The 23636-nt window shown below is 46.3% G+C and overlaps 1 protein-coding gene across 1 annotated transcript in view; it reads left to right on the top strand.

Moving 5' to 3' along the window:
• Positions 1 to 23636, top strand: part of CRB1 (crumbs cell polarity complex component 1) — a 210492-nt gene that overhangs the window by 157356 nt on the left and 29500 nt on the right. Inside the window, exon 10 of the mRNA XM_073592978.1 lies at positions 19921 to 20047. Within this exon, the coding sequence (XP_073449079.1) occupies positions 19921 to 20047 (127 nt within the window). The remainder of the gene's footprint in view (positions 1 to 19920; positions 20048 to 23636) is intronic.

Genomic DNA, 23636 nt, shown 5'->3' with positions numbered 1-23636 from the left:
GCTTTGTCTGGCAAAGCAGCGGCCTCTTCCCTCAGCTCAATGTCATCAGTGACTCCTTCCCTAGCTCCACCATGTCCTCATGAGGATTCCCTCGAACTGTTTGACCACAGTGTTGGGTACATGCTCCAGGAGGATGCCCAGCGTTTGGAAGGCTCTGATGACGATACTGAGCTCGATGAAGGCAGTAACATGAGCGCGGACAGAGGGGGTGCCCAAGAAGGACAGCAATCTGGCAGTCATGCTCCCCCTGCTGCAGCATACTGCCAGGTTTGCTCCAGTGATGAGGAGGGAGGGGATGATGAGGTCACTGACTCAACGTGGGTGCCTGATAGGAGAGAGGAGGAGGAGGAGGAGGAGGAGGAGGAGGAGGAGGAGGAGGAGGAGGCGGCAGCACATCACCAACGAGGCAGGATGCCCTCCAGGGGCCAGCCTAAGGGCAGCACATTGACTGCATCACACCCCAAAGCTCCACATGTGCAGGGCGCTGCAGTCTCTGCGCGTTATTCAAAAAGTTCTTTGGTGTGGGCCTTTTTTGAGACGAGTGCATCAGATCGCACCGCTGCTATTTGCAACATATGTCTCAAGCGTATCTCGCGTGGCCAAAATATCTCCCGCTTGGGTACCACATGCTTGACCAGACATATGTTGACCTGCCATGCAGTTCGTTGGCAAGCGTATCTAAAAGACCCACACCAAAGAACAAAGAGGATCTCTCCTTGCTCCTCATCAGCTGAGATTTCCAACCCCACTAGACCTTCAGTCCTCTCTGAGACCTGCAGTGAGAGGAATGAAGGTGTAGAATTAGGTGTGTCACAGCCAAGTACTTGTGGGCAATCTGCTTTTGGTACACCGACGTCAGATTGTACCAGGCAAATTTCCCTGCCCCAGCTGCTGCACCGCCGAAAGAAGTTTGCTCCCAGCCATCCACATGCCCAGCGGTTGAATGCTAGCTTGGCAAAATTGCTAGCACTTCAACTGCTGCCTTTTCAGTTGGTAGACTCTGCCCCCTTCCGTGAGTTTGTGGAATGTGCGGTTCCTCAGTGGCAGGTACCCAAACGCCACTTTTTCTCACGGAAGGCGATTCCGGCTCTCTACCGGCATGTGGAAGGCAATGTCCATGCCTCGCTGGACAGGGCGGTCAGCGGTAAGGTGCATATTACCGCTGACTCATGGTCCAGCAGGCATGGACAGGGACGTTACCTAAGTTTCACGGCGCATTGGGTGACTCTGCTGGCAGCTGGGAAGGATGCAGGACAAGGTGCAGTAGTGTTGGAGGTTGTTCCGCCACCACGCCTCCAAAATGCTGATTGTGACACACCTCTCTCCTCCACCCCCTCCTCTTCTTCTTCCTCCATGGCCTCTTCCTCGGAACCAGCGGTGCTCCGTAGGCGTTCAAGGGGCTACGCAAGTACGCAGGCCAAAAGATGCCATGCGGTGCTTGAGCTGGTGTGCTTGGGGGACAGGAGCCACACTGGGGCAGAGGTTCTGTCAGCTCTGCAGGGGCAGGTTCAGAGGTGGTTGACGCCATGCCAACTTAAGGCAGGAATGGTGGTTTGCGACAATGGCACCAACCTCCTCTCTGCCCTCCGACAGGGACAAATGACCCATGTGCCCTGTTTGGCTCACGTCCTTAACTTGGTGGTGCAGCGGTTCTTGGGCAGGTACCCGGGCTTACAGGATGTCCTGAGGCAGGCCAGGAAAGTCTGTGTGCATTTCCGCCGGTCATATAATGCCAGTGCTCGGCTGACGGACCTCCAAAAGGAGTTTAACCTGCCCAAGAACCGCCTAATCTGTGACATGCCCACCAGGTGGAACTCAACGTTGGCCATGCTGCAGCGGCTGCACACGCAGCAGAGGGCCATCAATGAGTACCTGTGCGACTATGGCACCAGGACAGGGTCAGGGGAGCTTGGTTTTTTTTCCCCACGCCAGTGGGCCATGATCAGGGATGCATGCACTGTCCTGTCACCATTCGAGGAGGCCACGAGGATGGTGAGCAGTGACAGTGCATGCATCAGTGACACTGTCCCCCTTGTCCACCTGTTGGAGCACACGCTGCGTGGAATAATGGACAGGGCACTTGAGGCAGAACAGAGGCAGGAAGAGGAGGACTTCCTTAGCTCTCAAGGCCCCCTTTATCCAGACAGTGTTCCTGCGTGCCCGCCGATCACACAGGACGAGGAGGAAGAGGAGGAGGAGGAAGATTGTGTCAGTATGGAGGTGGAGCCTGGCACTCAGCATCAGCAGCAGTCTTTAAGGGATCAGTCCCAAGAAACACATGGACTTGTACGTGGCTGGGAGGAGGTGGCTGCGGACCATGTCGTTCTTAGTGACCCAGAGGACTCCGGACCGAATGCCTCAGCAAACCTACGCTGCATGGCCTCCCTGATCCTGCAAAGCCTGCGTAAGGATCCTCGTATTCGTGGTATCAAGGAGAAGGACCAATACTGGCTGGCAACCCTCCTTGATCCACGTTACAAGGGTAAGGTTGCGGACCTTATCTTGCCATCGCAGAGGGAGCAGAGGATGAAACATCTTCGGGAGGCCTTGCAGAAAGGTCTGTGCAACGCGTTCCCAGAGACTGGGAGGTTACAAACTCCTGTTTCTGGACAACGTGTTGCTGAGGCTTCGGTCAGTCAAAGAAGGAGCGGTGGAGAAGGTGGCCGTCTGACCGATGCGTTCAGACAATTTTTTGGTCCGCAGCCCCAAGGTATGATCGGTTCCAGCAACCATCGCCAGCGTCTGTTTTACATGGTGCAGGAATACCTAGGGGCAAGATCAGACTTGGACACCTTTCCCACCGAAAATCCTCTGGGTTACTGGGTCTTGAGGATGGATCACTGGCCAGAGCTTGCACAGTATGCAATTGAGCTACTGGCCTGTCCTGCATCCAGCGTTCTTTCGGAACGCACATTCAGTGCTGCTGGAGGCGTGGTAACCGATCACAGGGTGCGTCTGTCCACCGACTCGGTCGATCGGCTGACCTTCATAAAAATGAATGAGTCTTGGATCACCACCAGCTACCAAGCACCTGATGCTGATGTAACCGAATAATTTTTTTTGAAATCTCAGATCCCTTCAAAGACTGCCTATGCTGATGCTGAGTGACTATCCCTGAGTAATTATCCTCTTCCTCCTCAATCATCACGCTGATAGCTTGTAAGAACATTTTTGGTTCTGGGCGCCACCACCAGTGCCTAAGGCACAATTTTTCAGCCCCTGTTTAACAGGGGCGTGTAATTACAATTTTTGATGTAATACTTTGCAGCAGGGCTCGTTCCTGCATTCCAACTAGAGTGTCTGTGAGGGGTTGCAGTGTTGTGGCACCAGCACCAGTGCCTAAGGCCCAATTTTTCTGCCCCTGTCTAACAGGGGCGTGTAATTACAATTTTTGAAGCAATAATTTGCAGCAGGGCTCGTTCCTGCGTTCCAACTAGAGTGTCTGTGAGGGGTTGCAGTGTTGTGGCACCAGCACCAGTGCCTAAGGCCTAATTTTTCAGCTCCTGTTCAACAGGGGCATGTAATTACAATTCTTGATCTAATATTTCACAGCAGGGCCCTGTGAGGGCTTACAGTGTTGTGGCCACAGCAACACCTAAGGCCCAAATTTCTGCTGAGTATATAGGGCAGGACCCTACTTTCAAACATCTAACTTACAAACGACTCCTACTTGCAAACGGAAGGAGACAACAGGAAGTGAGATGAAATCTACCCCTAGGAAGGGAAATTCTCTCCTGTAAGAGTTAATATGGGAAAACAATTTCTCCTTTCCACTGATGCTTTCCAATCCTTGTTCCACAAAAAAACCCAAATTTTCAAAAAACATTTTTCATTGGGACAAAAAAGTGAGGTGAAATCTTCTGAAGAGGAGGAAAGACAGCAAAACAAATGTCACAGGGGTGATAACCCTTCCCTATGTTTTCCAAAAAGCTTAGAAAAGATTTTTTGGCTGGAGCTAAACACGTTAAAAATGTTCAAAATTACAAACAGATTCTACTTAACAACAAACCTACAGTCCCTGTCTTGTTTGCACCGCCTGTATACTGCTGTTCAGAGTATATAGGGCCTGGTGGCCCCACACCTTTCCTTATTTTAATTTGGGTGCGGGGTTCCCCTTAATATCCATACAAGACCCAAAGGGCCTGGTAATGGACTGGGGGGTACCCATGCCGTTTGTCTCACTGATTTTCATCCATATTGCCATGACCCGACATGACATTAAACCCGCAAGCAGTTTTAAATGAGATTTTTTCCTTTAAAAATGACATTTGGTGCAGGGACTGTTCTAAACATGGGAAACACGCGTCACTTTACAGGCATACTATAGACACCCCCCAGGTACGATATTTAAAGGAATATTTCACTTTTTTTTTTTTACTTTAAGCATCATTAAAATCACTGCTCCCGAAAAAACGGCCGTTTTTAAAAGTTTTTTTTGCATTGATACATGTCCCCTGGGGTAGGACCCGGGTCCCCAAACCCTTTTTAGGACAATACCATGCAAATTAGCCTTTAAAATGAGCACTTTTGATTTCGAACGTTCGAGTCCCATAGACGTCAATGGGGTTCTAACGTTCGTGCGAACTTTCGGTCCGTTCGCGGGTTCTGGTGCGAACCGAACCGGGGGGTGTTCGGCTCATCCCTAGTGGCCATCACTCCAGCACAAACAAACAAAAATCAACAATCAAAAACATACTTTATTAGGGTGGCTGTTGTTTATAGTGATTAATATTTCCAAGTGTTTTTGAAAGCCTTAACTACTTTAATAAACATAATTTTACTGAATTTGCTGGGTTTCTGGTCGGCGAGACAGTTTATTTCTAGACCAGTTTATTTCCTGTTGCTTTTCTAGTTTTCTAAACATATTTGTTGTAATGATTTTTTTTTTGTGCCTTAGTACACTCTCAGAAATACTACAATGACATACAAAGCATTAAATATATATATAAAGCCAGGGACAGTTACAAAACTATTTTGAAGCAGAATCTGTCTAACATTTCTATTTTTTTTGATAGGTTTTTTGAAAATAAAACGGTTTATTCACTTGAACAGAATAATCCTTTAATAGGTTCTTTTTGTGTTCAGTCTTTCCTTCAAACAATACTTCAGATACGTCTTTCAGTTTTACGTCAACAGTATGATGAAGAGCCTTCTTTTTAAGCCACCTTTCTTCACACGTCTCTATTCAGAAATCCTTTTTTCATCAGACACCCTCTGCTGCCCATCTGTTACATCTGCTTCGAACAGCATGACTGGTTTTAGTTGATGTCCCGTGTGCTGCACCTACACCATAATACCTTCAACTACTTGCCTTACTTTACTTATTAAAATAAAACACACCACACCTTCTGGATTAAATGGCCATCCGGCCCCTTTATTAACAAATACCAAATTTATGAAAATAAAGTCCATTTAAATATATAAATATATATATATATAAAACAGAAATAAATATATACCACCTATATAAACCCAACTTTTAAACTACTGTTCTGTCTAAGGTTCGAGAAGGAATGTATATCTACCACATCGGCTGCACCACCACCATCTCAGCATCCTGGCCCCTAGCTGTGATCCCACTAGCACAGGGACGAACTCTTGGCACCTTCTTGCCACTGCAGCCCGATGACCGGTAGCCCATTATTTCCATCTAGGGAGGGTACCCATACCAAGATAGGTCCAACCCATCCCCACACCATATCCTGTTTACCTTCCACCATTCCAACCTTCCCGAACCAGAGACCCATGCCACAGACTCCCACCAGTGACCACCTCACGCGTGGGAGTCCCGCCACAGCCGCCAGGCCCACTGCACCCCTTCCTGGAGCCCAAGGAACCACATGTCAATCCCGACGGCTAACAAATGTACACCATCGGCCCTTAAATATAGGCCGATGTCCCGCTCCAACTCGCCATGACGGACCACCAGTCCCCCATTGCGAACCACAAACTTAGCCACTGCCTTGTTGACCTTTATCCTGGTCTTGTTGATCCGCTCAGCCGACCTGGCCCCCCTTCAAGTTGTCTTGCCAATGTCTGACTATACCACCACCGTCTCTGGAAATGCTAACCTTAACCGCAGAAAGTCCCACTTAATATCCCTAATCAGATCCCTCAATACCCTGATACTCAGGTCATTACTCCCTACATGCAACAACAGCACGTCTGGAGGCCTATCCAGCCTAACATAACGCTGAACTTCAGGAAGGACGCGGGTCCATAACATGCCCGGAATCCCAATCCAATGTACTGAAGCCTCCTCCCTTGGGAAACCCAGCTGCCTGCCCTCCCTCCCTTCTAACCAGGGCCCTTTTTTCTCCCCAATGGACATACGAGTGCCCCAGAATCCACATCAGGCACACCGAGCCTGAAAGACAGAAAAACACAGAGGGAAACATAGAGACATAAAACCACACACTTCACACCACCCAGTACATGACACTTTTTTTTTTATTATTTAAACCAGAAACCCCACATAAAAAAAAAATCACAAACCACATCAAACAGGACCCGACTACCCGGACACCACCATACCCCCCAGACCATTCCTCCAACTCCTCACAGTAAATGAGGGCGAACGTAGAGACGGAACCATTGAGATTCCCAGCGACCAATCCGTTGAATCTGGTCACTGACCCCCCACCACGCCACCTCCGTAGCCGCCCCAATTCTAAATGAATGAGAGGAATAGTCACAAAGTGAGAAACCCTCGGCCTCCATAGCCGCCACAATTCTAAATGAATGAGAGGAATAGTCACAAAGTGAGGAACCCCCTGCCGCCAAACTCTTCTTAAAAATTGACACAAATTGATACCGAGACAATGGCGAACCATTATCATGTACCAAGAGGGAAACCCCACCGGAAGGCCGTATTCCGAGCCACTCCCAGATAACCGATACCAGGCATAAATCCAGCCCTGCTACCGCACCTAACACCACCTTAGCCCCTTTTCCCAGCTGATCCGTTTTTGATCTACGAATGACCAGTGTGACCGAATCGTCCGTCATTGACACGTCCGAAAGCGCCAAACCCCCAACCACTAACTTCAAGGGGCTAACCAATTCCCCCACTCGCAGCGCCCCAAAAAAAGCTACCACAAACGCTGTCCTGAACAACTTTGCTTCAAATGGCGAAAAACAGACCTGGGGCAGCTTACTCAACAACATGGTTAACATCTCCAACGACACTGGCCTCCAGGAATCCGGCTTCCTTCGCCCCTTTCGGTACCCCTGCAAAGCCTTGCACTATAAATGACTTAGTAACGTCCTCCCACCCATTGAGATGGAACATAAATGCGAGGCCTGACATCTTCCTGCTAACTGAGGCAACAGACACCCCCTCTTCGCAGTTCTTACCCAGGAAGTATGAAGTATAACAGTACCTGAAGTCTATCCTCATTGCTGGAACAACCGCCGACATCACTCACCAACTCCAGCCTTCCTGCCACACCCGCTCATACCCATGCCACGTAGCGCCCGCTACTGAGCACCGCACCAAACCCATCACGGTGTCAAGACAAGCTCCCACAGATGCCAGGGGCACGGGACTCCCAGCCGCTCTGCTCCCGGTGCCAATCGCCGTAACCTTTCCCATTGTAAACAAGAAAGCGCATCAACCACCTCATTCTCCACCCCAGGGATGTGCACAGCAGACACACAAATATTCAGCCGTAAACACAATAACACCAGATGACGCAGTAGGCGCACTACCAGCAAAGAAGACGCCGACAGGGAATTGATGGCCTGTACTACCCCAAAATTGTCACAATGGAAACAAACCCTCCGGTTTGTAAATTCCACACCGCACAGTTCCACCGCGAGCGCTGTTGGAAACAGCTCCAACAGCATAAGGTTACGAACGATAACGGATTCCACTAGTTCCTCCGGCCACCTGCCCACACTCCATCACCCACAGAAATGGGCGTGAATAAGTCAAGCTCAGCTGGCTGAACCGCCAGCCCCAACCAAAAGGACCTCCCATTATACTGCTCCAGAAGGGAATCCCACACCTGCAAATCCGCCCGATGATCCTGACTTAGGCGAACAAAATGATGCGGCGCCTTAACTCCCAAAGTCACAACAGCCAGGCGCCTGCAAAAAATCCTCCCCATTGGCATAATTTTGCACACGAAGTTCAGCTTCCCCAACAAAGACTGCAACTCCTTAAGCTGAACCTTGGGGCGCCAAGCGGCCACGGTCGCCCGAAGGTCCTCCAGTTTGTCACTAGGTAACCTGCACTCCATCCATGTAGTATCAATTATGATACCCAGAAACTTCAAAACCATGGTCGGGCCCTCCATTTTCTTCCTAGCCAGGGGGACCCAAAGACCTGAAATATATGTTGTAAAGTGGCAAACAGAATGGAACAGGTCCGTTCCCCTGGCGGACCTATCACCAAGAAATCGTCCAGATAATGCAAAACTGAACCAAGGCCGGACAAGTCCTTGATGACCCATTCCAAGAAGGAACTGAACTCAAAGTACGAACAAGAGATAGCGCAACCCATCAGAAGGCACCTGTCCACGAAAAACTGACCCTCCCAGCAACAGCCCAACAAGCGCACACTATCCGGATGCACTGGCAATAGGCAAAAAGCCGACTCAATGTCAGTCTTGGCCATGAGCGCCCCCTGCCCGAACCTCTGTATCCACCACACCGCTTCATCAAATGAGGCGTAAGATACAGTGCAGAGTGCCGGGTCTATCGTATCGTTCCCCAGTCCCCCTTTGGATGAGACAGATGATGGATCAGCCAGAATTGATTCGCCCAAGGGGGAAACCACCAAATCCGCCACCGGCAACCCCTCAAACGGGCCCGCCATCCTACCCAAAGCAACCTCCTTACCCAACTTACTACCCACCACCTCCGGATGCTCGTATGCCAATCTAAGATTAGCCGACCAGGGGGGGGACCCTGTCCAAGTCGCTTGGAATGGGGAAGCCATCCCGGAAACCCAACCACAAAGTCCATTCCACCCCCTGTTAGGGTACCTACTTAGGTACGGAGCCATTTTTTCCACCCTCACCGGCGTCTTCCCTTTTTCCAGCGTCGGCCAGTTTCTTACCTTTTCTGAAGCATTTTGAGCAAGGGTGGGAACCTCCGCAACCAGAACACTCATGTCGGAAACAGCAGGCTCCCCCGAATTTGCAAGTCCCCTCATTAAGCTGCCAGCAGAACCCCTTGCACTTTGTGGCCGATGGTGCCGAGGTGTTGGCACCCTCCGGCCCCACCATGAGAGGGGGGCGGAACCGCTCTGGCTTGCGTCATGAGCTTCATCCACAACCCAGTCTTTTTGGTCCCACCGCAATGACAGCCGATAAGCCTTCCATTGCCAAAACTGCTCATCGTACCTGAGCCACACCACCCCACCCCCCATAAACTCTTTGGGCCTCACTGATTGAATCCAAGTAGCAGAACAACCCCGAACAATTGTCCGGAGCCTTCTCCCCAATGAAGCTCGCTAAAATGTGAAATGCCTGCAACCAGTTCACAAACGTTCTTGGGATAAGCCGATACCTACGTTTCTCCTCCTCCTGCTTTTTACTCTCATTCGGCTTGACCTTGTCCAGATTAAACTTTTCTAACGGAAGGAGCGAGAAGATCTCCACTTACTCCAGATCCTTTCCCTAACCTCCACCTTCAGATGGGGAACCAAGGGGGCCCTCGTAGCAAACGTATACCTCACAACGTGCCGCATCCGCCAGCTGCACCCTATCCACCACTGACTCCCCTGGTGTACCCGCACTTGTACTCACCTGTGAAGGTCCCACCACCGTCGCAGGAACCCCAGGTGCCGGCGTTGCTTCGGCTACCGCCAACGGAGCTGTCACTACTGCATGTACCAGTGGAACCGCCCCCGCCGCAGGTGGCGGCGCGAGCACTCCCACCCTCAGCGATACTGAGGCCGACTCCCCCCACCCGCAGCGGCAATGCCGCCCCCCCACCGGGAGAACCCCAGGAGGCACCACTGCACCCCCCATCCATCCAAGCCGGTACCGGGGAGACCAAAGAACTCTGGGTGACCCCACCGGGACCCCTAAACGCCACAAGCGCGGCCAGCAAATGCTGCACCAGCATGTCACCGGCACCCATGCCCCATATGCCCACCTGTGAAGACCCACTACCCCCCACGGGACCGACCCCTGCAGCCAGCACCGGTGCCTAACTACCCCCACCCTTAGCCAAACGGGGGAACTAAAAGGGGAGGGGGGACACAGACATAACAGTTACATTGACAGGAGAAGACAAGGACTTACCAGGCTGACCAGGGGAAACCGACCGACCAGCCGCTGCTTCAGATCCCTGCAGAGGTCCCACCCGAACTGGCGCCTCACCAGGCACGTCCGACTCGGAGTCCGAGAGTTCACCTTCTGAACGTTGGTCCCCCTGGCAACCAGGGGTCAGTGTGGACATAGAGGGCCCTGGTTGAGCGTCCATGATGTCATCAGCCTGCGACCTGGGGGCACCGCGGCCGGCTCCTGTACCTCTCCTTCGCTGAGCGCCCTGTCGGCAGACGCTGCTCCGCCATCCCCAGTGGAACGTCCGCTTCCTCCACAGATGGCCGCAGCCGCCCGGGGGGAGGGGCCCGCGCCTGAAACCGCATGTCTTCCACGCCGAGCGCCACCGGTCACAGGGGAAGGCCCTGCACAGCGCGCAGCTATGTCCCGATCCCGCATAGAAGGAGGCCTGGAGAGGGATGCTGATGGCGCCCTCCCAGCCGGGTCCCGCCCACGTGGGGGATTCCTCCCAGCCCCCACAGCCGAGTCCACGGCTGGACGCTTAGTGCTGGGGGCTGGAGGGTCCGTACCCGGGCTCCCAGAGCAGCAGCTCCCTGAGGGGTCTCCTCGGTCCTAAAGTGCGCCGGAGGCTGCGACCTCCTCGCGGGTGGTGGCATAGGAGCAGGCGGAACGGAGCCCTACCCAGACCCCTGTAGCAGCGCAGTGAGCTGGGAGTTCAGCCACTGCGCTCCATTCACTTCAGCAGCCGTTCTCAGCTGCTCAATGAGAACATCAAACGTCTCCATCTCTGCCAAAAAACCCTACCTATCTTCTCCCTTTCTCTGCTGCTCCTGAATGAATTAAAACCCCTCCCTCTGCAGGGGTCAAAATTAACTCCGACCTCTCCTCCCCCTGACCAATGACCAGGACTCCCCCCTCCTTTTTTCTACCTCACTTCCCATTGTAACATCTGGTACTCACCCCACAGCGGTCCCCAGTCATGATAGCCCTTCGCCCAAGGTTCCCTTTAGCTACGGGCCTGTTCTTGACCACTTTGCCCGGGACATTTGCAAAAAAGGAGATCCTGCCCATCGTAGTGCAAATTAGCCAATGAATGTAAAAATAAATGCAGAACAGCCTTTAAAAAAAAAGTCCTATAGCTATGATATTCTTAGAACAGACACACAAATAAATGATAAATTCATAACATTAACATTTTTGCCTCAACTAGAAGTCCTATTTAAAGTGATATTAAAGGCAAAATAATAAACATGTCCTATTTTTCTGCTCTGTGCAGTGGTTGCAGAGCAGCCCCCATCCTCCTCTTCTCAGGTCCCCCGCTGGCATTCCTGGCCCCTCCCTCCTCCCTTCTGCCGAGTGCCCCCATAGCAAACAGCTTGCTATAGGGGCACCCGAGCACTCTTGCTCCCAAGCTGCTGCTCTGTGTGTCCATTTACACATGGAGTGCAGCTCAGCCCTGCTCGCTCCTCATTGGCACACTGGCTGTGATTGACAGTAGCGGGAGCCAATGTGCTGCACACAGAAGCTTTTTTACCTTCATACATAGAGTGCATGAAGGGAAAAATCCTTGAGCCTTTACAACCACTTGCCGACCGCCCCACAAACATATACAGTGGTGGCGTGGCCTCTCTGCGCTGGATCACGTATCTGATACCTGATCCAACACATCTGCCAGACCGGTTGTGTTGTGATTCATCACAGTACATGCTGATCATTGGGTGCCAGCCAAAGATTGACCGCCAGCTCCAATCTTCCCCAAACACCTCCATGAGTGTAAATAAAAGAGCTGTATTCAGTGACGGGGATCTGGTTACTTTTTAATTTTCTGCTAAGCAGGAAATTAAAACAACTAGATCCCCCGTAAAAGCAGCACACAGCACACACACAAACAGTTATTAGGCACATATTTAACCCCTTGATCACCCTAGATGTTAACCCCTTCCTGCCCAGTGTCATTAGTACAGTGGGGAAAATGATTATTTGATCCCCTGCAGATTCTGTAAGGTTGCCCACTTACAAAGAAATGAAGAGTCTATAATTTTTATCATAGGTGTATTTTAAACTATAGAGACAGAATATTAACCAAAAATCCAGAAAAAGCACATGATACAAATGTTATAAATTGAGTTGCAGTTCAGTGAGTAAAATAAGCATTTGATCTCCTACCAACCAACAATAATTCTGGCTCCTGCAGACTGGCTACAGTATGTGCTCATGTGGTGCAGAAATTCGTCCTGTCAATTTAAGAAGGTGCTCCTACACAGTGTAGGGGCAGCATAGTAGCTAAGTGGTTAGCACTTCCACCTAACAGCACTAGGGTCACTGGTTTAAATCCCAACCACAACACTACTTGCCTGGAATTAGCATTTTCTCCCTGTGTCTGCATGGGTTTCCTCCCACACTCCAAAGACATACTGATAGGTTGACTGGATCCAGCCAAAATTGACCCTAGTATGTGAATTAGGAACCTTAGATTGTACGCTCCATGAGGGCAAGGATTGATGTGAATTTGCAATATAGATATATGAAGCACTGCGTAAATTGACAGTGCTATATAAGTACCTGTAATAATAGTGTATATAGCTCAGGAGTGTGTAATACACAGAGTGCAGGGATTAGTAGATATATCCCCTTAGTACAGCCCTTAGTCCTCCCTCAGCTGTGTCATGTTGCCAGAGCCAAGGAAGAGATAAGAAATTCTCTCTTTGCTGTGAACTGGTGCTGCCTGTGTCAGACTTGATAGGCAGTGGGAGTAGAGACTGCCATGGTTGACAGCAATGGCACACAGCAGCTGCAACAGGGATGGATGCTCAGTGGGGAAGATTTGGACCCCCTTATACTAACCTCTTTAACCATCCAAACCACTGACCTTCCTTGTTTTCCCATTGGTCAAAGTGGTCACATACCAGCACGTGCCCAATCAGCATCGCTCTGATCCATCCTGGAAGCCCTAAGGAAAGATGGGGAAGAAGAGCGGGGCTTTGAAATCCCCAGACTGCTGCACCAGCTGTGTGGGCAATAACAGCTAATCACCCAGGGAGGCAAGTGCAGCAGGAACCAGGGATGGGGGGGGAGGGTATAGTGTGTTTGTTCGCTATGGTACAGGTAAGCTGCACTTCTCTTTTTTATATGGAAATCTTATTTCTACATAATTTTTTTATTTGTTTTAAAGATATGTTTATTGAATTTTCAAAGTTTTATCTGCAATGACGTCACTCCCACACATGTGCACGGAAGCCACAGCCTTGGCACAGAGCTCTGAAGGAATGGCATGCCATCTTTTCAGGGTACAATGCGCATGCACTGGTGATGTCTCTAGCTGCAGAACTAGTGAATATCTCCTGATATTTTTCTGATATTGATTGTACCCACAGGTAAGATTTATTATAAACTTAATTGTAGGTACAAGTGAGCAAGCTGTGTTTACTACTGCTTTATGGCATTATAATCCTTCCTACCTGCACCTTGTGTATTTGTGCACTGATCACTGATCCCCTTAAAGGAGAATAACAAAAAAAAGGTTAATTAAATCCACAAGAACTTTTTTTTACCACTACTATTTTTTTTTACCACTACAAATGCAACAATTTAGAAATTGGATGAAAGGTTTAGCACTGGGAAACACTTTTTGAAAGCTAAAAAGTGCATTTTATATACAACTATATATAGACCAGACCAAAATGAGGGACAAATGAGGTGGAATGAGAGACAGAGGGACATTGCTCCAAAACAGGGACAGTCCTTCCAAATCAGGGACAGTTGGGAGCTATGCCCAACACACACCCTATAGTAAATCTTTACATTCCTGTGTCATAAATTTCTGTTTGTGTTCAAGAATGGGATATGTGGCATGGCACTGCACATATATTAATTTGCGCTACCCTTTGCTGAAAAAAGTGTGTTCAGCCAAGTGTTGCTATAGCTGCATGTGTATCAAAATACACAAGCTATAAAAAGTAAACCGATAAAGCCTGCCCTCTCAAACACATGAACAAATCAAAACACTATCTTAATATTGTAACTAAAATGTGTCCAAAAAAGTCAAAACAAATTTAGGTTGTGCTTGCTTTAATTCCAAGCAATATAAATGACAGCAGCATTCAAATAAAGCATATAAATAATAATTGCCAAAATGCCATAAAATGTACTAATAACAATGATCTGTGCCATACAGAAATGATCTTTGAGTTGAATACCATACCTCCAGTGGGACTGAATATTGACATAGAGCTTTTTGCATGAGTGATCAGGAGAGCTCCAGCTGTTATCTTGTAGCTTTTATGCAATTTTAGGGTGTTTGTGATTATTATTTGAAATTTTTTAGCTTAAAGTTAAATAAAGCATTGTATTAGTATTTAGAAGTTTTTTAAACAATGCATATGGTTTTATTTACTTAACACATATGATTTTAATCATCCAACAATACTCCTTTGCTTGTCTATTCAATGTATTTGGCAGAGCCAGGGTTAGGTTGTCAAGGCAAGATGAGAGAAGAGTGCTTATAAGAAGTTCTGCTCATAACCATGGCTTTCCTTGAAAAAGATCAGCGGTCCGAATTGAAATGCGTTTGGTTTACAGCCGGAGATAATGTCACAAGGGTAGGGGAGCCAACATATTGCATCATGGGTGTATGGGACTTTCCTGGCACCAACTATAATTAAAAAACATAAAATAAATATAAAAACACTTATTTGTAATAAACTCATGTGATGTGTATGTATATATATATATATATATATATATATATATATATATATATTTTGGTTTTGAATATTTTGTGCTGGAAAAATTCCATACACCTATGGCACAATTTGTTGGATAGACTATTTCAGGGATGTTGGCACCCAAGCAGCCTGCAATTATACCAGTTATCTTCTCCTACCTGGGGGAAGACTCTTCTTGTTGCCTGCTGCTAGCATGGTTATCCATCAGAGCATCTATGGCCAGAACTCTGACCGCATCCCTTCCGCCATCCTGCTGACTCCACTTGCAGCCTCTGTTGTAATGGTCTGGCTGCTGTAGTTGTGTTTATCTGAGGCCTACTGTGCATACAGCAGAGCGGCACCAATATGAATGCAGGTATTGCCAGGTTTTAATGGATATTGATATGACCTATAAGTAGTATATAGTCTATGTTAGCAGCACATATCATTATTATTAGCATGTTTTATGGCATTTTGGCAGTTATTATCTTTTTACTTTAGTTTAATGATGCTAACATTTATTTTTTTGGAATTACCACAAGTTCAATCTAATTTTGTTTTAATATATTTGTGGCTGCTCTTTGGCGGATCAGAGCCTTTAGGTGAGCTGCTGCATACATTTATTTTTTACTTCCTTTTGTGCTGTGGGATTTACTGTGTGTCCAAAAAATGTCCCAACAATATAATCTGCAAACATGAAGTAATTTTCTGTTTATTTCCTGTATTTTCTATGTTCCAAAGAAATCCATATGTTGAAACCCTATGCATGTGTGAGGTGTAAAGCCTGTTGTTCACATAAGGCCTACTAAAGCGTACGCCCATGACTGGCTTTGTTTACCTGCTCAGGGATGTACAGATGTTCCTCGTGCAGGCAGTCCCCTTGATGTCAATTGCGATGATGCGGCTGCATGGACACAGCCGCTGCTTCCAATTTGACACCTGTGTGGGTGCATGCCCCTGAATGCACACTGTGTGAATTTGGGGACATGCACCTGCACTTACATGGATGTCAAATTGGGAGCACAAGGAAACCACCATAGTGTGAACCTAGCCTTACAGGTTATTGCATGACCTCTGCCTAACACAAGTGACATTGGTGTCCCCGCTGGGGAGATTCGCCCTTTCTGTTAATCCGGCTGATCATTGTCTCTGGCACAAAAAGTCATAGGCAATCCAGAATTTTACAGTTGTCAATGAAAAGGGAGGTGAAATGAATCATCCAATGGGGCAATTTTCCAGTAAGAATTGTCACTGTACTGAACCATGTCATGAGAATGGAGGAATTAATTGCCATGGCTAATGATAACTTTGCTTCTTTTTACGAACTATGGTATGCATAGATGGAATTTTCAATTTAACCTAAAATGTTGTCCTTTCTTACTTATAGTGCCTTGAAAAAGTATTCACACCCCTTGAAGTTTTTCCACATTTTGTCATGTTACAGCTAAAAACGTAAATGTATTTTATTGGGATTTTATGTGGTAGACCAACACAAAGTGGCACATAATTGTGAAGTCGAAAGAAAATGATAAATGGTTTTCAAATTCTTTTACAAATAAATATATGAAAAGTGTGGCATGCATTTGTCTTCAGCCTCCTGAGTCAATACTTTGTAGAACCACCTTTTGCTGCAATTACAGCTGCAAGTCTTTTTGGGCATGTTCCTACCAAATTTTTTGCCCACTCTTCTTTGCAAAATAGCTCAAGCTCTGTCAGATTGGATGGAGAGCGTCTGTGAACAGCAATTTTCAAGTCTTGCCACAGATTCTCAATTGGATTCATGTCTGGACTTTGACTGGGCCATTCTAACACATGAATATGTTTTGATCTAAACCATTCCATTGTAGCTCTGGCTGTATGTTTAGGGTAATTGTCCTGCTGGAAGGTGAACCTCTGCCCCAGTCTCAAGTCATTTGCAGACTCTAACAGATTTTCTTCTAAGATTGCCCTGTATTTGGCTCCATCCATCTTCCCATCAACTCTGACCAACTTCCCTGTACCTGCTGAAGAAAAACATCAAGGGTGGTGTGTTCAGAGTGATGTGCAGTGTTAGTTTTCTGCCACACATAGCGTTTTGCTTTTAGGCCAAAAAGTTAAATTTTGGTCTCATCTAAACAGAGCACCTTCTTCCACATGTTTGCTGTGTCCCCCACATGGCTTCTCACAAACTGAAAACAGGACTTCTTACGGATTTCTTCAACAATGGCTTTCTTCTTTATGAAAAAGCATGGTACATTTGTGTGAAACACGTCAACTAACTGTAACTCTGCATGTTTGACTGTACAACAATAAAGAACTCCTTATCAAGCACTTTGATGGTCTGGTGTGCAACCAATGTCTTCTTTTTTCTTTGCATTGTGGGCGGTGGTGATCCGAGGTTTGCACCTTATTATTGCCTGATGTGTGTGCTTCTTGTTTGGACCATGGCTTTCTTTTTGCCACTCTTCCATAAAGGCCAGATTTGTGGAGTGCACGACTAATCGTTGTCTTGTGGACAGATTTTCCCACCTGAGCTGTGGATCTCTGCAGCTCCTCCAGAGTTTCCATGGGCCTCTTGGCTGCTTCTCTGATTAAAGCTCTCCTTGCCCAGCCAGTCAGTTTAGTTAGATGGCCATGTCTTGTTTGTGTGGTTGTTTGCAGTTGTGTCATACTCTTTCCTTTTTTCGGATGATGGATTGAACAGTGCTCCTTGAGATGTTCAAAGCTTCGGATATTTTTTTATAACCTAACCCTCCTTTAAACTTCTCCACAACTTTATTCCTGATCTGTCTGGTGTGTTCCTTGGCCTTCATGATGCTGTTTGTTCACCAAGGTTCTCTAATAAACCTCTTATCATGTGCCACTTTGTGTTGGTCTATCACATAAAATCCCCCCCCCAATTTTTTTTTAAATAAAGTTTTCATTAAAATTGACAATAAGTATAACCAGTACAAAAAGTTACATGTCTTAGGATAATGAACAGGATAGAATCAATCCACAAAACAAAAAAACAATTACATTATGCATAAGAATACATGTTGGAGACTAATACAACCAATGTATTAAAGTAGGCCCAGGCAGATGATAGGAAGCACCCCATAGAAGGTCACCCCAGAGTCCCATCTGACCCCACACCATCGTTAACATGGGCACGACAGGGCAGATGCGGACGGATCAAGGTGATCCATGGGGAAAGCATCTCAACACCCACCTGAGTTGCATATAAGTGGACATTATACAAGCATTGAGTTATACATCATGGATAGTGATAGAAATTATGTTTTTGGTTGTAACATGACAAAATGTGGAAAATTTCAAGGGGTGTGAATACTTTTTAAAGGCACTGTCATTCTAGTTCTTTCCTTACTGCCTTACATCCTTTCCTCTTTTTTTTTCTTCTTCATTCTCTTTTCTTTTTCCCTTTCCCCCTCTCTTTTCTATCTTATGTCTTTTTTTTTCAATATACAAATATAGGTTGTACTTCATTTGCTTTTCCCAGGTACCCTACTGAACATATTTTTTTTCCTTTTCCCATTTATTTAATTTCATATCCCATTTTGTTTAATTTATATATTTATTTATTTATTTTTCTCTTCTTTTTTTTCATTGGTACACATTATTAATGCATTATTATGTAGGGATAAATGATCATTCATTTACCGTTTCATATGTATTATTAAGATTTTGTATTTGTTATACAATACACATTTAAGTAATATTTTGTCATATGTATTTGTCGGTACTTGTATTAATGCTGTCCTATTGACCTATCACACGTCTTTATTAATCTGTATGTTTACAACCTTAAAGTGGATGTAAATGCTCTCCAATACCCAGTGAAGTGAACAGCCTCAGATGATATACAGAGATTAAACAAATCTCCCTACATACGTTTTACATGTATATCTGCTGTCTTCAGCTTTCTGTATTCTTTAGAAAGTAAACATCATGTTAAAATTTCTTCTTTTACTTCAGCAGTGGGAGGGGAGTCTTGGCATACACTGTGTGAGAGCCGATTGATGGAAAGGCACACACCCCCCTCTAAAATAGGCAGAGGAAGAAAGACATTTGCAGAGCTGTGCTGTGAATAGACCAGCTCTCTGCTAATCTATTTATAGCAACCTCCCCAACACAAATTTTCAGCTGCTTTTATCTCCCGTGTTGGAGAACTTGTCAGAAGTTATCATGCTGATATCAGAGGAATGAAGTAGCAGAAATACACAGGACTTAGGTCTTTGGAGAGAAATAAGTAAACACTACAGATACTGTATATGTGCCCAGGTCAAATTTCATGAATTGGGTTTACATCCACTTTAATAAAAGGTTTAATTTGATAAATGGATCACTTGGGGAGATTTACACTCTTCCTGTTAAAACTTGTATGTTTTATTTTATTTTATTTAGAATCATGCTTACCTAGTTCCAATGCAGCATCTGTCTCCCAGCGGCTCTAACACTGAGAACTGAGCGATGAAACTCTGCTGATCACTCGGTTCTCACAGCTACCAGGGCAGAGAGCTGGTGACTGTCAGTCAGAAGCTCTCTGCTCTGCCCTCCACGCTCACTGGAGCGCTGGACTGTGGAGGGGGCAGGAGCGGCTGGCTCAGGCTCTCAGCAACTGGCTGAAAGGTTGAGCCGGGTGCCGGTCCAGGCATGTGGGCGGATACAGACTCCATTGTCGCGATCTTGCCTAAGCCTGAACTGGCTCTGTGACATCAGACGACAGCGAGCTGAAGCAGTGGTGTTTGACAGGAGGTGAGAAGATGATACGTTGCCTCTTCACCACCTGTTGTAACAATATAAATTGTGCACAAATGCACTGCAGCCGCTTGCAGTACACATGGTGGTGGCATGGCCCCATTCTCTTCAATGGGTTGCATTCAGCAGCAGTAAAGTGCAGATTATTGACTTTTATAGAATTCATTTTAAGTGAGCTACAATCAGTGACAGATTTGTCCTAAACAGAACCTTTTTTGACTGTTTCTTATGTGGATTCACAGGTGTGAGATTGACTATGATGAGTGCAAGTCGAATCCCTGTCTCAATGGAGGACTCTGCCAGAACTTGCTCAATGAATTCCACTGCATCTGCGACTTGAATTATGCTGGGAAGCTTTGCGAGATCGATGTAAGCGACCTGTCATTCTACGTGTCCATGCTGCTGTGGCAGAACCTTTTCCAACTGCTTTCTTACCTGATACTGCATATGGACGATGAGCCAGCAGTAGAGTGGGGGGATCAGGAGTATGATGATCAGTAACCCCTTCCTGGGTAGATCAGCCAGGACCTACACAATCCAATTCCCATACTCATACAAACAGCCAGGCAATGGGATTGTTTATGTGTAGCACTGCCTTTATTAGCACATTTTGTTTATGTTTGTGATACCCCAACATTAGGCTAGCTGCTTTAGCCCCTTCATTTTTAGGGGTGTTGTGAGCATGGTCTTTTGTTTCTATATCTTTTTTCTAGTATTCTCAGGAAAAATATTAGACAGAATCCCTTTAGGTCCTCTCACTGCAGTTTGGTGGCTATGGGTGGCAGGAGCAGTTAACGTCCTTTTTGTTTAAATAAATAAGCCTCATCCTATCAACAAGTACAGCACCTGCTCCCAAATGCTGGACAGAACCCATATGTGTACTGTCTGCATAGCTGCAGGCCACAACCAATGTGCCTGGTACCAGCAGATTACTATACAGACCTCCTATTATTATTATTATTAGTATTATTATTGGTGCACAGTGTAAGCTATAACAAGCAGGGCCCCCCTAATTCCTCCTGTATTGAATTGTATTGTAACTGTACTGTCTGCCCTCATGTTGTAAAGCACTACGCAAACTGTTGGCACTATATAAATCCTGTATAATAATGATAATTAGGGATGCACCGATACCAGTATTTTAAGACCGAGTACCGATACATTTCCTGAAGTACTCACCGATACCAATTACCGATACCTATTTTTAATTTTTTGTGTTTTTATGATTTAATTTTTTTAACACTGTACCTTTATTTTTCTTATTGCTATTACTAAGGATGAACTTTATTTTAACAACTTTATTGCTATTACAAAGTCTGAACAACATCCCTTGTAATAGCATGGGCCTTTATGGAGAGATCTGGAGTCTATTAGACCCCAGATCTCCCCTCTGGCCTCCAATGCAGCCGATCAGACACAGATTGGTCTGATCGGTTGCTTCACTCGCCACTAACGGCCAGGTAAGGAAAGAGCCAAAAATGGGAAGTGACTAAATCCTTGCCGCTTCCTGTTTCTGATGTCACACAGTTGGAGGAACATCAGCAGCTCTTCTAACTGTCTGCCGCTGGTCGCATCCCTACCAGGCTTTCATAACTCATGGCAGAGCCCGGTAGAGTTGGCGGTGGCAGGAGGTGGGTGGTACCCCCTTTCGCCACCTGTAAAAGTAATCCAGTGGCTTGTTAGCTGCCTGGATTTACTTTTATCTAGTGAAGAATTGCTGGGACTAAAGAATGATATCTTGGTCATTGCTGCAGCTGCAGGACGTCCATAAACATGCGGTGGACAGGAAGTGGTTAAATTCAGGACACCTTGTTGGGTCAAAGAACTAACTGTCTCTTACAATGTGAGTGATACTGAACAGAGGATAACAGAAGGTAAAGTAGAGGCAATGTCTGATCTCTGATGCCTTCACTTTAACTTCTGTTATCCTATGTTCAGTATAACTCACATTGTAAGAGAGAGAGACGCACCGTGACCAAAGCTCCCTCCTGTCACAAATGAACTGACAAAGCAGTACTCACTTTTTCTGCAGTCCATGGTACCTGTGCCTGCAGTGACACTACAAAAAATAAGGCTTCGCCTTCTGAGTGTTACTCAGCTGTATTGTACCTTGTGATGTTCCATCAAGATTGCTTGTGGCTGGGAGTTTCTAGGCTGTGACAGCTTCCATAGTATCTCTTGATTACTCAGTCCAAGATGCCAAGATAGTCAATGGACATAGCAAGGCTACCGTTGGTTCAGTTCATTTACTTCCATCCTGCAGTGACACCTATCCCGACAAGCGGGACATGGGGTCTCCTCTCCAGCTCCTCCCCTTTACGATCAACTGAACTAGTGTCCTCCCTCCCGGCCGTGCAATAAATTGAATAGGCGGCCGGCCTCAGAGAGGCCAGGTGAGTAGCGTGAGCTCAAGAAGCAGTCCAGCCGCTGCAGCTGCCTTGGACATACGGGTGGTGGGTGTCACCTGGGTGCGGACCGCCACTCTCCGCCCCCCCCAAGCTGACATCACTTCTGGTATCGGTTTCATGTATTGGAGGCATTTGCAGGAGTACCAATACTTGTGCAAATGCCTAGTATTGGCAACCCTAATAATAATACAGCCATGTAGACATGCCATTAAATCTGTGCTAAAAGAAACCGAGAGTCTGGCATTGCTGAAAATATGCCAGTTTCCTGGATATAATGCTGATTCTCTGGATTCAACACATTCTAAGCCACTGACCTGGAATAAGAAAGCTGGAAATAAGTGAGATTGAAGTCAGAACTCCTGTTCTGCCTGCTTGTTCTATTTCAGAGACTCTGAAAGAACTTGACATAATAGATCTGCATGAACTAGAACTAGAACCAGTATTTTCAAATGGAGAAGACAGCAATGGCTACCTATAGGTTTCACTTAAGTATTGTAACAATGCACTATTAGGGAGAACAAAAAAGGACACCCTGTACATATGTTTATACACTGCAGAGATAGGTACTTAGGTTCATTTCTGTGCAATAGCTTTCTGGGGATATTTACTGTAATTGTATTTGCATTACCTGTATCTAGGTACGTAAATACAACGCAGGAGATCACATACAAATTCCATGAATACTTGCTCTATAACATCAGTGGAACATGAGCGGTATTGATGCATTGCTGCAGGTGTAGCTTTCTGTTCTGTGCCATAACAGATGAAATACAATGATAGATACACATATTTGCATGTCTATAGCTTGCATTTACTGTACCTGAATGTTAAATGCAGGCCGTAATACATACACTGGCCTTAATGCAGTGCAGTGGACCATGTAGATAAACAGATCACAGCATTCTTCTCTGTGACCAGAAGCACTTTAGGACCTATTCAAGCATATTCTTATAGTAACCCTGTCGCTATTGTTAGAGAAGAATAATCTTTTAAAAAAAAGAGGATGAGTTCTTAACTTTCCAGCAGGTGACTGCCATTGCTATCTGAGTATCTGACACTTGTGGATGTGTCAGTTTTTACACTGTTGCACGCTATGGTTCATCCTGCAACATCACTACAGGAAAGAGTAGTAACATAGGGGTAGGTGGAATAAACTGTGGGGGACATGCTATTTGACATCACAGCGCACAGCTACATATAAAACATTTTTATTTTGTATTGGATAGAATAGGGAAGGGTTAAGCCGCGTACACATGAGCGAAATGTCCGACAGAAAAAGTCCGACGGAAGCTTTTCATCGTCTATTCCGATCGTGTATAGGCCTCATTGGACTTCCTTTTTCAAAAATTCTGACGGACATAGAAATGGAACATGTTCTAAATATTTACGACGGAACCAATTCCTATTGGGAAAACCGATCGTCTGTGTGCTGTTCTGACTGACCAAAAACAACGCATGCTGTGAAGCAAGTACGAGACGGAAGCTATTGGCTACTGGCTATTGAACTTCCTTTTTCTAGTCCCGTTGTAAGTGTTGTACGTCACCGCATT

This window comes from Aquarana catesbeiana, linkage group LG07 (assembly GCF_042186555.1).
Source record: "Aquarana catesbeiana isolate 2022-GZ linkage group LG07, ASM4218655v1, whole genome shotgun sequence".
NCBI lineage: Eukaryota > Metazoa > Chordata > Amphibia > Anura > Ranidae > Aquarana > Aquarana catesbeiana.
Note: the sequence above shows the minus strand (reverse complement) of the source record. Positions and strands in the feature narration are given on the sequence as shown.